At 35.9% G+C, this 13,934-nt stretch overlaps 2 protein-coding genes across 2 annotated transcripts; one reads left to right on the forward strand and one right to left on the reverse strand.

The window, feature by feature from the left end:
• Positions 1 to 2,123: 2,123 nt before the first annotated feature.
• On the forward strand, positions 2,124 to 4,662 carry LOC142542659 (pentatricopeptide repeat-containing protein At2g26790, mitochondrial). Its single transcript, XM_075649413.1, is given in 3 exon segments — positions 2,124 to 3,330; positions 3,332 to 4,460; positions 4,548 to 4,662. Coding segments are annotated over 2 exon segments (1,521 nt in total). The 5' UTR covers positions 2,124 to 2,505; the 3' UTR covers positions 4,028 to 4,460; positions 4,548 to 4,662.
• Positions 4,663 to 7,559: 2,897 nt separating this feature from the next.
• LOC142542660 (uncharacterized) lies at positions 7,560 to 9,880 on the reverse strand. The gene is made up of 2 exons (XM_075649414.1): positions 8,351 to 9,880; positions 7,560 to 8,041 (listed from the first exon to the last, which is right to left on the reverse strand). Exons 1-2 carry the CDS (start codon positions 9,737 to 9,739, stop codon positions 7,718 to 7,720), a joined length of 1,713 nt encoding a protein of 570 aa, XP_075505529.1. The 5' UTR covers positions 9,740 to 9,880; the 3' UTR covers positions 7,560 to 7,717.
• Positions 9,881 to 13,934: the final 4,054 nt, after the last annotated feature.

Below are 13,934 nucleotides of genomic sequence, written 5' to 3' on the forward strand. Positions count from 1 at the left end.
CGAATCAATATTATTTTTCGGCATATATTGTGGGGACCCGGACGCTAATTCATTCCTTAATCATCTTCAGGAATAATTCAACCAATTATAATAAACAGAGTCTAAATTTTTTTTTTTAACATACAAAGCGGAAACGTAATGTAATTCAATTCAAATTACATATTAAACATAATTATACAAATCTTGTATTATCTACGAGAATTCAACTAGGTTCAACTATATCTCAGTGCTGAATCCTAAGTTGCTTCGAAGCCCGGATCTCCACGCTATCTAGTACAGCCTCGTTCTCTTCTTGACCCTGATCATATCCCACCTGTTGTCATGCACACATACAAACAAGACAACAGCCGGATAACTCCGGTGATAATTATATTCTCAGTATAAATCATGTACACATGCAATAATAAAACAATATAAAAGCATATAACAGATAAGTCTAACATGTATTCAAATCAGAATATAAATCCATATCAAGAATAAATCATATTCTAAACATGTACCATCATCAGGAACATAACTCAACATAACTCAATATAAACTGTCAATTAGACTCATGACTCCAAATTTAAGACTAGACTCATTCATAGTCTAGGGATCCCGGTTTCCAGAAGTTAGCATTCACATATCGACCAACAGTAATAGAAAAGACTCCAGTTCTATCCACGTCGATAGGGTATCGATCACCTAGTAATAGAAGAGATACCAATCCTATCCACATCGATATGGTATCGATCACCAGTAATAGAAGAAGCTCGTATTCTATCCACATCGGTATAGTATCGATCACCAGTAATAGAAAGAACTCCGATTCTATCCACATCGATATGATATCGACCATCAGTAATAGAAGAAGTTATGATTCTATCCACATCGATACGGTACCGATCACCAGTAATAGAAGAAGCTCCGATTCTATCCACATCGATATAATATCGATCATCATTAATAGAAGAAGTTATAATTATATCCACATCGATAGCCAAACATCCGGTGACAGACTTTGGCACAATCGCCAATACACTATCTTGTGACATCGTGCAATGTGCCCGTGGCGATCCCACCACTCATGGATGACCCAAATAAGAGATCCGTCTCACAAAATACGACCGGTAAGACCGTCTCACACAAATTTTTGTCTTTGATATTTGATGCAGTAAATAGTGAAAATACCCATGAATAATAATTGAGTGATGCTACATGTACATCAATATTTGTACATCAATTTGTTCAATACAAAAAATTCAATACAAAAATTCGATTTGTCAAAATCTCACTATATATTGAATACAAATTATCGTGATATATCAGTAAAATCTCATGATATAATGGCTGTAAATATTACTGTAACGATATATTGGTTGTATCTTTAGCATTATTCATAATAATCACAGGAGATATCAACACCAGGCGAGTTGACTTAGCAATCAACACAACCCACCCAAATGATGGATAACTCGTTCCGCTGGCTCATTGTAATTGTTCTAGAAAGAAGTTAGGAGAGTATGCTATGGATTTGGACTCGTATAGATATTGTATCTACTCTTTTTGAAGATAGTGTTCCATCGTAATAAGAAAAATATTACATAAACATGAAAGGAACTTCGGTTAGAGAGTAGCATTTTTCAAAACTTTAACAAAGTTTGCCTGTAAATAAAAAAGTTTACTTTACTTTTTATTAATTGATCAAATTAGCATTCTCATGCAATTGATTTTTCTTATTAGAGCCTTGATATGTTAGGTATCAGTAGTAACTTTAAATAATAATTTAGTATTATGATAAAATTATTTTTCTCGGTGTCTTGGTCTTATATAATCTAATTATCTATCTATTACTGTTATTAAAAATTTCTATAATAAAAACAAAAATAATGTCTTGGTCTGTTTTTCATTATTTCAATTTTGCTTTATTTTATATTAATATTACAATTTTTTTATTTTTAATTTCAATAAACACATTTGTTTTTGTTTTTATTTTAATTATAACAATTCAAATAACACTTTAATCTTTCGATAAACTATGAAATTTTATTTTAATTCTTCAATAATTATAAAAAAAATCATACACACTCGTGTATAATAGCTAATTAGTTAATAATAAATCGTTTTATTTAACAATGGCTTCGAGTTTCTTATTTCGTTCTGATTTTCACATATCAAAACCCTAGATAAACCTTTTCTTTTTCTTTTTTTCTTTTGTTAATAACTATATATTTGTTGCTGTCCAGTGGGTAATCGGTTATCATCCGTTCTATATGTATTTTGGTTATCTGGGAATAGTTATTTGATTCGAAGTGTGCGCCTCTGAGTTTGAACTGGTGACCTCTGTATTTAGTTCTTGACGGAATTTTATTTTATCGGTTGCTGTTGTTGCATTCTGAAGCAGGGTTTTAATTTAAAGTGGTCATAGCTCGCTTAGTATATTTTGCTCGAGTTTTATTTGTTAATCGCTTTAATGTATCTTTGATTCTTCAATTTATAGTTTCATGAGGTGGAAAAGGTCATTTTATGAACTGGGTTTTCTGTTCCATGTCTCTGAAGTCTCTTCCAGCAAAAAAGAGGGATATTTTTGTAAGAGGCTTTCACTTGGGCAACCATTTCACAAGCCCAGTTGCTGAAGATATTATTTTGAAAGCTGTTTGTGTGAATGTAAAGCGGAAGAAATGGAATTTTGTGGACCAGCTGTCTTCGACACTCACAAGTTCCTTGATTTGCCGTGTTTTCGGAGAGTTTCAGAGATCTCCAAATCTAGTTTTAGAGTTCCACCAGAGAACAAGAGTACGTGAAGGCCTTTTGGATTCTTTAGAGTCTTGTTGTATTCTGATTCATGCGATGGTAAACCGTAGGAACTTTGATGATGCATTATGTTTGATGAAAAAATTGATAATATCAAAAGGTTATTTTCCTTTGGAGATTTCAGAAGCTCTGGTCAATAGTTACGATGCATGTTTTTCAAGCAGTGCAGTTTTTGGTGCCTTGATTAGGACTTGTACAGAACTTGGGGTGACAGAGGATGCATATGTTGTGATCGAGAAATTGAGATCAAGAGGCTATTGGATTTCAATTCATGCATGGAACAATTTTTTGAACCATCTCTTGAAGATAGACGAAGTTGGTATATTTTGGATAGCGTACAATGAAATGATATCATATGGATATTGTGAAAATTTGAATTCACTGAATCTGATAATTTATGCTCATTGTATAGAAGGTGAACTTTCTAAAGCATTCGCAGTGTTATCTAGGATGTTGAAAGGTGGGATTTCGACAGATGTCATCAGTTTTAATATGCTAATCGATGGCGCTTGTAGGGCTTTTAACCTCACTTTAGCTCGTGTAACTTGTAAAGAAAATGGAAGATATGTCCAGAGGTTGCGTTTCCCCTAATGTAGTTAGTTACAATTGTCTCATCAACGGTTATTGTAAGGTGGGTAAGATGGATTGCACCAAAGAAATTCTAGTTGAAATGGTCATGATGGAAGTGGTGCCTAATGTTAGGACCTATGCTACCATGGTTGATGGATATGCGAGGCACGGGTATTTGGAGGAGGCTTTCAGACTATGTGATATAATGGTCGAAAAAGGTCTGATGCTTGATTCGGTGACATATAATTCGCTCATTCATTGGATATATGTACAAGGTTATACCAGTGTAGCTTCTCTTTTGTTATCCAATATGATGGAAAATTACATATCTCCTGATCATTTCACTCATTCTATCGTTGCAAAAGAACTATGCCGGAATGATCATGTTACCGAGGCTCTAAAATTCCATGGCTGGGCTCTAGACAATAACCTTGTGAAAGATAGCTTCCCTTACTATATTCTCATCAATTTTCTTTGCAGAAGCAACAATATATCAGGAGCCAAACAGCTTCTATGCTCCATGTTTGTTAGGGGATTCGTCCCGAACCTTGTGACATATGCTACCATGATTGATGGATACTGTAAGGCAGGTTGAATGGAAATCGCTGTTAACAAGTATCCTGACATGGTAGAAATGGAGAAGGATTCAGGTGATTTATGTTAAGAAGGATTGTAGATGTTGCAAGTTTTTTGGTTGATAAATGTTGGGGGATGAATAAGTTTGATGTAATGAGTTTAATTGTTTGTTGAACAGATACTACAACATTCAGAAAGTCGTTGAGATGTTTAGTGTGCCTGAAAGTATGATAAAAAGAGACCTCTTTCATTGACAAGATCACTTTTAACATAAGGTTAGGCTTCATGTGCAAAATTGGGTTAACTTCATCAATCAACGGAACTTTGGAGAATTATGGTTGCTGAGGTTATGAATCCAGATCTTGTCACCTACACAAACATTGCTGCCAAACCTTGATGAGGTCGTCAGTACTGAGGAAATTACCAAATTTTGTGAGTACATGGGGCCTGAGGGAGTAATCCTGGCTGGCCAAACTTACGGCATCATTCTAAATCTACTCATTGAAGAGGCACTGACTGAGGTGAGGATAATTCTGCTAAGCACAATAAAACTTGGTTTGGGATACTGTTAATTGTTGATGGAGTTGTAAATTCTGCTTGACTTGCAGGATGAATCGTCTCTGTAATCCATCAGTCGAGCTCATGGTGATTCCGAGTTCCTTTGTCGGGACTCAGGAGCATCTGCAGCATTGCACTTAAGTTCTTAATGGATAGAATGATGAAAGGTGCCAGCAGTAACTTTACCTGTACTGAGAATTCAGTTTAATGAACCCAATAAAAATATAGGGCCGTGTAATTCAATTCGGGTTGTTGTTTGTGTTTATATTCGATTGCTAAATTATTCCGGACATCATGTGATTTGCCTGTCTACATAGATAATTTGGTTTGGTTGATTGCAAACTCAGCAATGATTTCAATATTTAATTCGTACTGGTAAATAGGACACATTCTTGCTGGTGATTAATTTTCATAGGACAGATCACATATCTTAAAGGAAAGGAAGCTCTGTAGACTATTTGTGATGAATTATCAATGATATGGCTCATTCTCTGTCTGGGGATTATCAAAATCCTACCACATGGTTTTTGTATCCTGATGTTGTGAATATTACCACCTTATAAATTATGGAATTGTAGAACCCTACCTCACATGACCAAGGCTTTGTTTCTTTATTTTTAGGCCGTCTCTATGTGAAATGCATGTGATATCCAGATTCATGAATTATGTATTTACCAAATTTCTTAAGAGACTTTATGTAATAGCTAAGAGGGGCATGGGTTATCGATGATTTCATGATTTCATTTGTGTGGTTTCCATGCACCTGGTTCCTGTGGATTTGACTGTGGGTATCTCGTCCTAAAGAGGATCAAGCTTGGGTTCTGTTAAGGCTTTCTTTTTTATGTTGAAATATAAGATTGTCTTAATCCTATGATATATTCCACGTTGTTACAGCTGCATTTTGTGTGGAATCCAAGGGTGAAGATGGTTTTCTCTACGTCCTAGATTGACAAAAACTTATTCGCCGTAATATGAAATTAATTCGTAAACTTCATCTGTTTAAGTTGCTACTATCTTGTGAACTGCAATTTGTTGAAGCATGTTCGATTTCTCACTATGATGAATGTTTATTTATTATTTTTTTGGTTTGTCTGTGTTTTTCCAAGATCGATGATGAAGATGACTATGTCACCATCTCTATTGTAACTTTCGAAATTTATAAAAAAAATAATTGTTTCGTTTAAACAATAGACAAATCTTTTCTATGGATATCTGAACAGTAGTTATCTATATGTTCTAGAACATATTAAACATTCTCACAAAAATTATAGAATAGTAATCAATAATAATACAGTATCTTCTTTGTGCTAAATCTCTTTGTTGTTCAGGTGGAAGGCTTCTTTTGGAACTTGGTTTTGACCCACTTCATACTCGCTGAAGTTCCATTCTTGACCTTCTGGGCACCTGCCATGGCTGCTGCTTTGGCTTTACCTAATCCATTGGAGGAGGCCACTTTTTTCTCTTTCTCAGAGTCTTTCTTGAATTTGTTGTCATCTCCCATGGCACCAATTCCGCCCTCTCCCCAATGGTCTGCCCAGCTTGGCCCGTCAGTAGCCATTTCTGTTGGATGGTTTAAACTGTTGTGCATATGAAGTCAGTCAATACCTCTTGTGACTTACGTCTACACACCTTGTACATTTTCCTTCTTGGTTATTATTGATTCGAAGTTAACAAATGTGCCCTGATGTGCAAAAGCTCGGCTAAGCTGAACAGAAACAACCCTTAATCCAGATTCATTTCGATTTGTTCAGTAATTTGTTTTTTTTTTGTTTTTGGTGGAAAATATCGAAGGTTTATTTTCATTTTGAAAAACAATCAAACCAAACTGATCAAACTTGTAAATAGAGAATATTTCATGTTTGTCTATTTTGAGATCAAACAGTCATAATGATTATGAGTATTTTTTATTTTATTCCGTGACTGATATTTTAAACATGGTGTTAGAGCACGGCGAGAATGATCAAAACCGGAAGAAATACGTGGGAAAACGGCGAAATCACATTAAACTCAAAGCATCGACAACTTGAAAACACACAAGATGATGATGAGAGGACTGTACCTTGTTCTTGTTACGAAGAGATATTTGAGGTTGTGAATGGAGAAACAGAGAATTATTTGATATTTCTGCCGATTTAAGAATGGGTTGCTTCATGTGGATAGGCTGTACCCTTTAACTATGAGTTATAATAAAATACCCTTGTAATAAACGACATATGCCAAGTCATTGCCGTCACTGGAAGCAATGTTTTGTTCTTGATTCTTTCCTCCTCCTTTTTTTAATTGATAATGATGTTGATATATGACCAGCCAGCTTACATAATCAACTTTATTGTGCAGCTACTGACTCGGGACTCTTTAATTTAAGTGGTATTTTTGGACTTCGATTTTTAATAAATTTGTTTTAGCTATCATTGATTAATGCTCAGTCTCTTGACTCTTGTAATCCATTTTCTTAAATCAGTCATTATGGTAGAGATTTTCTCTATTGAAATGGATGGTGTACACTGAACTTTAAAATATTATCCATAAGATTTTAATATTTTTATTGTGTTGTGGTAGTTTTACTCAGGTTGGTTCCTTTATTTTGCAAGTTATTGTAATAAATTTTCAAGTAGAAATACTGAATAATATGTACAACCCCCCAACATAAGTTTTTAGCTAAGCAATTACTGGTATTTGTTCCCGAGGGCCAACTCAACTCTTTTGTTTGTTTATTTATAACAAACCAGAATGTTGTTGAGGTTGTTGAAAGCAGTGTTGAAGATTATCCATTATTGACTAAAAGATTGGGCAAGCCTCCAATTTCTACCTGCTCCTTACCCACTTCAACGTCCCAACCCACTGCTTAAATGGTTGGACACACGTGTGTTGCAACATATAATTAAATATTAGTACGATGACGAATCAATATTTATAATTATACAAAAAACGAACTCAGTGAGCGATTTTTGTTTCTTTAAATTATAATGGTTCATTTCTGAATTTGGATTGGATTAAGTAGACCATTATTGATAACTTTAGTAGCTGATTCAAGGCAAAAAAAAAAAAATTTAAAGATTCAATTTTGAGTAAAAACCAGAACTTGAATAGATCTAACCACGGCATCACATAGCTTTAAACTAGTTGGAGGGTCCGAAAACTCACCTCCAAAATTAGTAGTATACAATAAAACCAATCTCATCATATAGGGGTCTCTTTGTAAACGCATTACTTCACATACTCACTTGGTTCTCCTACTGGACTTTGACTTCTTCATTTTCCTATTCTTCTCATCAAAACTACTCCAACTGTATCCACTCGGAATAGCAAACGGATCGATCATGTGCTCGCCCCCGCTGCAACCCTGCTGGCGGCTACCGCTCCTCGATAGCCACGATGAGAAGTAGCTGCTTGTTCTCTCAGCCTCACCGCCTTCTCCGCGACTACCACTAGAAAACTGCTTGGGACTTGACAGAGGAGTGTAAAAATTCTCAATTGGCTGTAGCTCAACAAATTTTGTGAATGTGATCACCACCTTCACTGTGGGAACCACAGGGATTGCTATCTGTCCATTTGACAATGCTCAATTAGTATATATAAATATTATTATTTTTTTATGGTATGGATAATCAAGATTCAAGCTTGGGGGGGGGGGGGGGGGGGGGGGGGGGCCTAAATCCAATAACCTAGGATTACAAGGGCCCAACGGTATACTTCCACGTCAAAGCAACAAGCCTTGCACAAAGTAAAGAACGTTTCTTGTAAATTTGAATGCATTAAAAGATGGGATTAAAGCTAAGCAAAGCAAACATCGATCAAACAAAAGCGTTTCACGGAATTTGAAAAGGCGAATTACCCATTTTGCCCCCATTACCTTCACAGGAAATGTCCCAGGAGGAAACGTCGTCGTCAGGACTTCCCTCATCCGCCGTACGGCCTTCACTTTATGCGCCAAGATGTCCAGCAACGGCAGCAGCTCCTCCGTCTTCAGTGGAAACTGCTCCGTTAACCAGAACGTCGGTCGCAAATTCTTGGCGTACTCCTTCTCTTTGGTATCTGGCGGCGCCACCACCCTGTCCACCGCTGAAGGTGGAGCTCTCCTCCTCGGATCAATGGGGATTATGTCCACGCTCTTTCTTGTCACCGTTACAAATTCTCTTTCCTCTCTCACGAAACTGCTGTGTCTGCGCTGCCTGTCGTTCGACATACTGAATCTTGGATTCTCAGCAACGATGAATCCATCGTCGGACTCCTCGTCGATCTCCAATGGCAAAACGCATGTGGGCCCAAACGGGTCTTCTCGACTTTCTCCCGGATATACTTTACGTGACCGGAAAGTGAAAATTACGTTATGCATTTCGTAAACCCTTGCCTTCCACTCTCCTACATTTTCGGTCTTTTCTTGGCGTCTCCAATTTGTACGGGCGATTAATTCGGCTTTCGTAACGTCCATTCCGGGACGATAGACACTGGTCTGATTACAGAAATTTGAAATGTCAGAGTCAGATAATGGGTTCCCGGCGTTCTCGAAGGCATCGTAGATTTTTTTCTCGTCGTGATTGAGGATGAATAGGGAACCCAGTGGGATATCGAGAGCACTGTCGTAAATATCGTTGAGGAAAAGAAAGCTTTGATTAGCGCGTTGGATTTTCAGACCGTCGTACCCCGCGAGTGACGTATCGGCCCGTAAATTTCCTTCCCGCTTCCAGATTTTGTACGTGTCGGATGGAGCAATTTTCCCGACGAAGGGAACGATGGAACTCTCGAAATGGAACGAAATTTCCATGTAGAAATCACGCATGCGGCGGAGAGCGGCGACGACACTGGGAAGACGACGGCGCCACTTGGACCAGGCGGCGAGGTGGTGCCGCTGTACTAGAACCGAGACAATCTCCGTAGATCGGTGGAGGAGAGCCTCCTGAAGAGGGTTCCACCCCGCCGCATTCTGAAGTGAAATGTCAGCTCCGGCAGTCGCCAGGGCTCGAGCAGCGATGACGTCGTTTAAGCGTACGGCAAGGTGGAGTGGGGTTTCTCTTAAGCGGTTGTCCCGGCGGTCGAGGGAGGAAGATACTTTATCAGCAAGACGTTCTTGGGAAACGGAATCGGACTCGGTCCGGATACTGGTTGGATCTGGTAGCCGGGGAATCGAAGAGAGGAGTTTGTTGAGGGTGGCGTGATCGCCGACTGCCACTGCATAATGAACGGGGCTGCCGGCGTAGTCTTGAGGCCGTATGACGGCGGCCGTCGCCGAAGACTTGGACATCGAAAGATTTTCCCTGCTACTTTTGTGTTTTATCTACTACTACACTTGTTGTGTGAAAATTTGTTGTGCTCCCTTTGCTTCGATTGAGGTTTGCTTAAATGGAGATTAACGAGTAAATTCACCTTTGACCGTTCTTTATTTCCTACTCTCTCATTTTGCCTTAATTTTGAACAGCCACACCCATTGTCTGTGTGTTAAGTATATAAAAATTGATTTACAAGGTATCTAGAATCCTAAATACAAGTTGTTGTTGTTGTTAAGATAATTAGATTCTTGTGGTATTATTATTGTAACAAGACGATATACAGAATATATGCCATTTCACTAGAGTTTTAGTGATTAATGTCTTTTTAGAGTAGGTCTCACGGATCGTTATTTGTGAGACGCATCAACTCTACCGATATTCATAATAAAAAGTAATACTCTTAACATAAAAAGTAATACTTTTTCATGGATGACCCAAATAAAAGATCCGTCTCACAAAATACGACCCGTGAAACCGTATCACACAAGTTTTTGTCTAATTTTTAACTCAAGACTTTCAAATCATAACTTGACCTTAAGAAATTAATTCTAAAGCATCATTTTAGAAAATTTGATTTGTTTAAACTTAATTATATAATTTTTTTATCATGTTGGTTCCTAAAAATTTTCCAATATAATTTGAAATTGAAATGATGCTCAAAATTATGAATTTAGAATTCAGTAAATATATAGATCTAACCGTCTAATCAAATAGATTTATAATTTAAAATCAAATTACATCTATAAATAAATTCCAAGATATCTAAAATTATGGGTGTGAAACCTTCGATTTCAAAAACAAGAACACCGACTTGTAAACAAAACACACAAATTTTAAACCAAAAGAAGGAAAGTAGTAAATAGGGGGGGAGCGTTACGAAAGGAATGTGAGGTCATACAGTTTAAAAATGTTGGGGGCAAATTGGTCACAAAATAAACATACTGGGATACTCTGTAGCGGGTGTAATACGGCCCTCCCAACTGGGCACGACTTTTGGCGACTATTTATTGCCCAGTCCTTTTTTCACTATTTCTTCTGCTCTCCTATTCCCTTTTGTCATTTTCTTGTTTTTTATCTTTTTTTTTTAAATTTCCCATCTTCGATGTTGATTGTTCTGTGCAATATAATGTGATATTTTAATTATATTTCAAAAAAGAATATATAATAAGTGATTATATGCAAGAAAGTAGAAATTTAGAAGAATATATAATGTTTTGTGTGTCCGATATTAGAATTACCGTGCCACGCTAAAGAGATAAAGTTTGGGCATGTCCGAATGTGTAGTCCTAAAGCAAAAGGTGAAATTGAAGTATCCTTTGCTTTGGACAGTCGTTTGGGAGATGTATTGGACCCACTTTTGGCCCATCGGTCCGGGGTCAACCCGGACAAAATCCAAGAATATCATTTTTAATAAATCAAAAAGCTTAGAGTAGAATGATTCTTTTTCACTACATTTCAGCAATGATGACTAATAAAGTTCACCTATGTATGTTTTGGGCAATCATATATAGAGACACTGGTCAGAAGTATCGAAGATCTCAGCACACTTGCTATAGAATCGTTTTAGATCCCGGTTCGAAATCCCTCTTTATTTTTACAATCATAAAATATAATCCTTACTTATTCAAGTTCCTCGATTTCCTCAACTGACTTATCTAGGAAAGGTAGAGTAAATTATGAGTGATATCATCATCACTTAGCAAATGGGAGCCGTTCGAGCACATACATACCAAATACACATGATATTCGAAATAATATATCATGCATAACATATTTCGTATAACATAAGCATAAACGTAAGACGACATATTATTCTCTACTTCAAGGTACATTGGTCTTACCGTAGAGAAAGAGAAGTCACGTGAGAGTTGAAAGAAAGAGTGTCAGAACAATATCGTTACCCCTTCGAATACTAAGTCAACTCGATTTGAAGGATGAAACATCTCAAAAGAAGGGAGAGATGTAAAACCCTTGAATTTCAAAACTTGGTGTATTGTTTTTGTACTCAAAATTTATACTAAGTTATAAAATAAAATATATGATTGTCAAAATTATCTAAAGTGATAGGTGATAATTAAATATTTATGTACAAACAATCCAAGGAACTTTAATATATATATATATATATATATATATATTAAATTTTAAATAAATAAATATATATAAATCAAATCAAATTTCATATTTATTTAAAATTATGTATCAAATCAAATTTTAATATGTGATGTATTTATTTAAAATTTAAGCTCCATTCCTCAGAAGGAAAATATGCATTAAAATATGTTCATTTGCCTGTTATCACCTTTATTTTTAACTACTTTAATAATTTGTTCTAACAAAAATGAAAACTGCTAAAAAAAAATAGACAATATATTTATTACTTAATTAAACATGAATAATTTAAAAAAATGCTAAGAAAAAAAAAAACCAAAAAAAATTAAAGTCAAAACATATCATCTCACAACAAACATATTATTATTAATCCTAGAATCTCCTATTTATTTGTAATCATTTGGATTTATTAGCTTCCCTTTTCATGCTGGTTTTATTTCAATGGCGTCCATATGCAATCTTGTACATAAAATTAGATTCTTGTTATATACGTACAACATATTCGTAAATTTAATGCTCATTCAATCTGATTAATTATGAATTAATTGAATTTTTTTTAAATATATATAATCAATGATAGAGGATACATTTTACAAAGATTTAATAACATGGAAAACACAATAAATGTTAAGTTTTGAAAATTTGAATATTAGAAATACTTTCTACTCATGGCATTTATTTATTTTCTTAATTCTAAAATATGATATCAAGGAGGAAAACTTGAACGGGGCAGTTCATGTGTGCAAGAAACAGACCTTTTCAACACTAACTGTGTTGTGAATTTGAGCAGGCCCGGAATTGAGAACTTGTTGAAACTGAAAAGTAGGAATGAGCCTTGGCTGGTCGTTCTTTACGCACGTTGGTGCCAGTTTTGCCAGGGGATGGAGCAATCCTACGTTGAATTGATATTTAAGTTACAAATTTCTAAAATATGACCAGCATACACCTTTTGGTGATTAAAATTCATGAAAACTCACAACTCTTGGTAAACAGCGCCACCAAACACATAAGCGCTACCCTCACGGCCTTGAAAAATTCAACTACATAGAGGGGCGCTTAGGCACCTCCCTTACGGTCTGACTGTTCCAAGCCGTATATGGAACGCTGATGTGTCCTGTCCACGCACCTCACTTGGCGCATAGAACAATTTGTTTCGAGTTTCTTATATTTTTTAGCTTAATTTCTATTCATTAAGTTTTAAATTTATCCAGCACACGATACTAACTAACAGCGCATCATTGCCATTGGGAATTCGTTTGATTTCATCGCGATCAACCGGCCACAAAGTATTATGAATTATGTCCCATTCCCACTCGCCATAATCCGTCATCAAATCGCAGACCCTCAAGTGAATTTGATTTGGTCGTGGAACTGTGATGAGTTTAAAAAGATTAGGGCGAAGCAACCAAAGGTCCATAAACACCCGAACATCGATCCCGGATGCTATTCTCCAACGAATTCCAAATGCAAAAAAGATCTCTCCCCGGAAGGAGGCGGCTTCTCTATGTCCCAACCATATTTTCCCCTGTATATCAGTAACTTTCATATTTAATTTATTTACATTGTACCATTGCAGCAATTTATCATATGTATTTGTTGTGTTTTTGAAGTACCTCACGTTCTAGTTCAAAATTTAAAAATGGCCAACAGTAAGATAATTAATTTTGGAGGCGGCATTTCAATGCACAAGATAATATAAAAACATTTATAGTCAAATTGGTTGGTATCACTCCCAATTTCATTTGAATATATATTATATTTATATACAAATAAATGAACCAGCTATGATTTTTTTACGATTTGAAATTTGGACGAATTGAATTTTCCAGCGACGACGCTCATTAAATATAGTCATGTTCTTCAGATCTGTGAGTTTTAAAATATTAGTAATAATAATTATCACAGGCTATCAGATAAAGCGCTTGACATTATCCATGTGCACACCATCAATAAAAAAAATTTCATCTTCCACCTTATGTTTTATGCCTATTAAATTCGATAAAAATGTAAAAATAGGCGCCATAACATTCGATTATTATAACGATTCACAAAAAATTT

The sequence above is a fragment of the Primulina tabacum genome, chromosome 4 (assembly GCF_025594145.1).
Source record: "Primulina tabacum isolate GXHZ01 chromosome 4, ASM2559414v2, whole genome shotgun sequence".
NCBI classification, from domain to species: domain Eukaryota; kingdom Viridiplantae; phylum Streptophyta; class Magnoliopsida; order Lamiales; family Gesneriaceae; genus Primulina; species Primulina tabacum.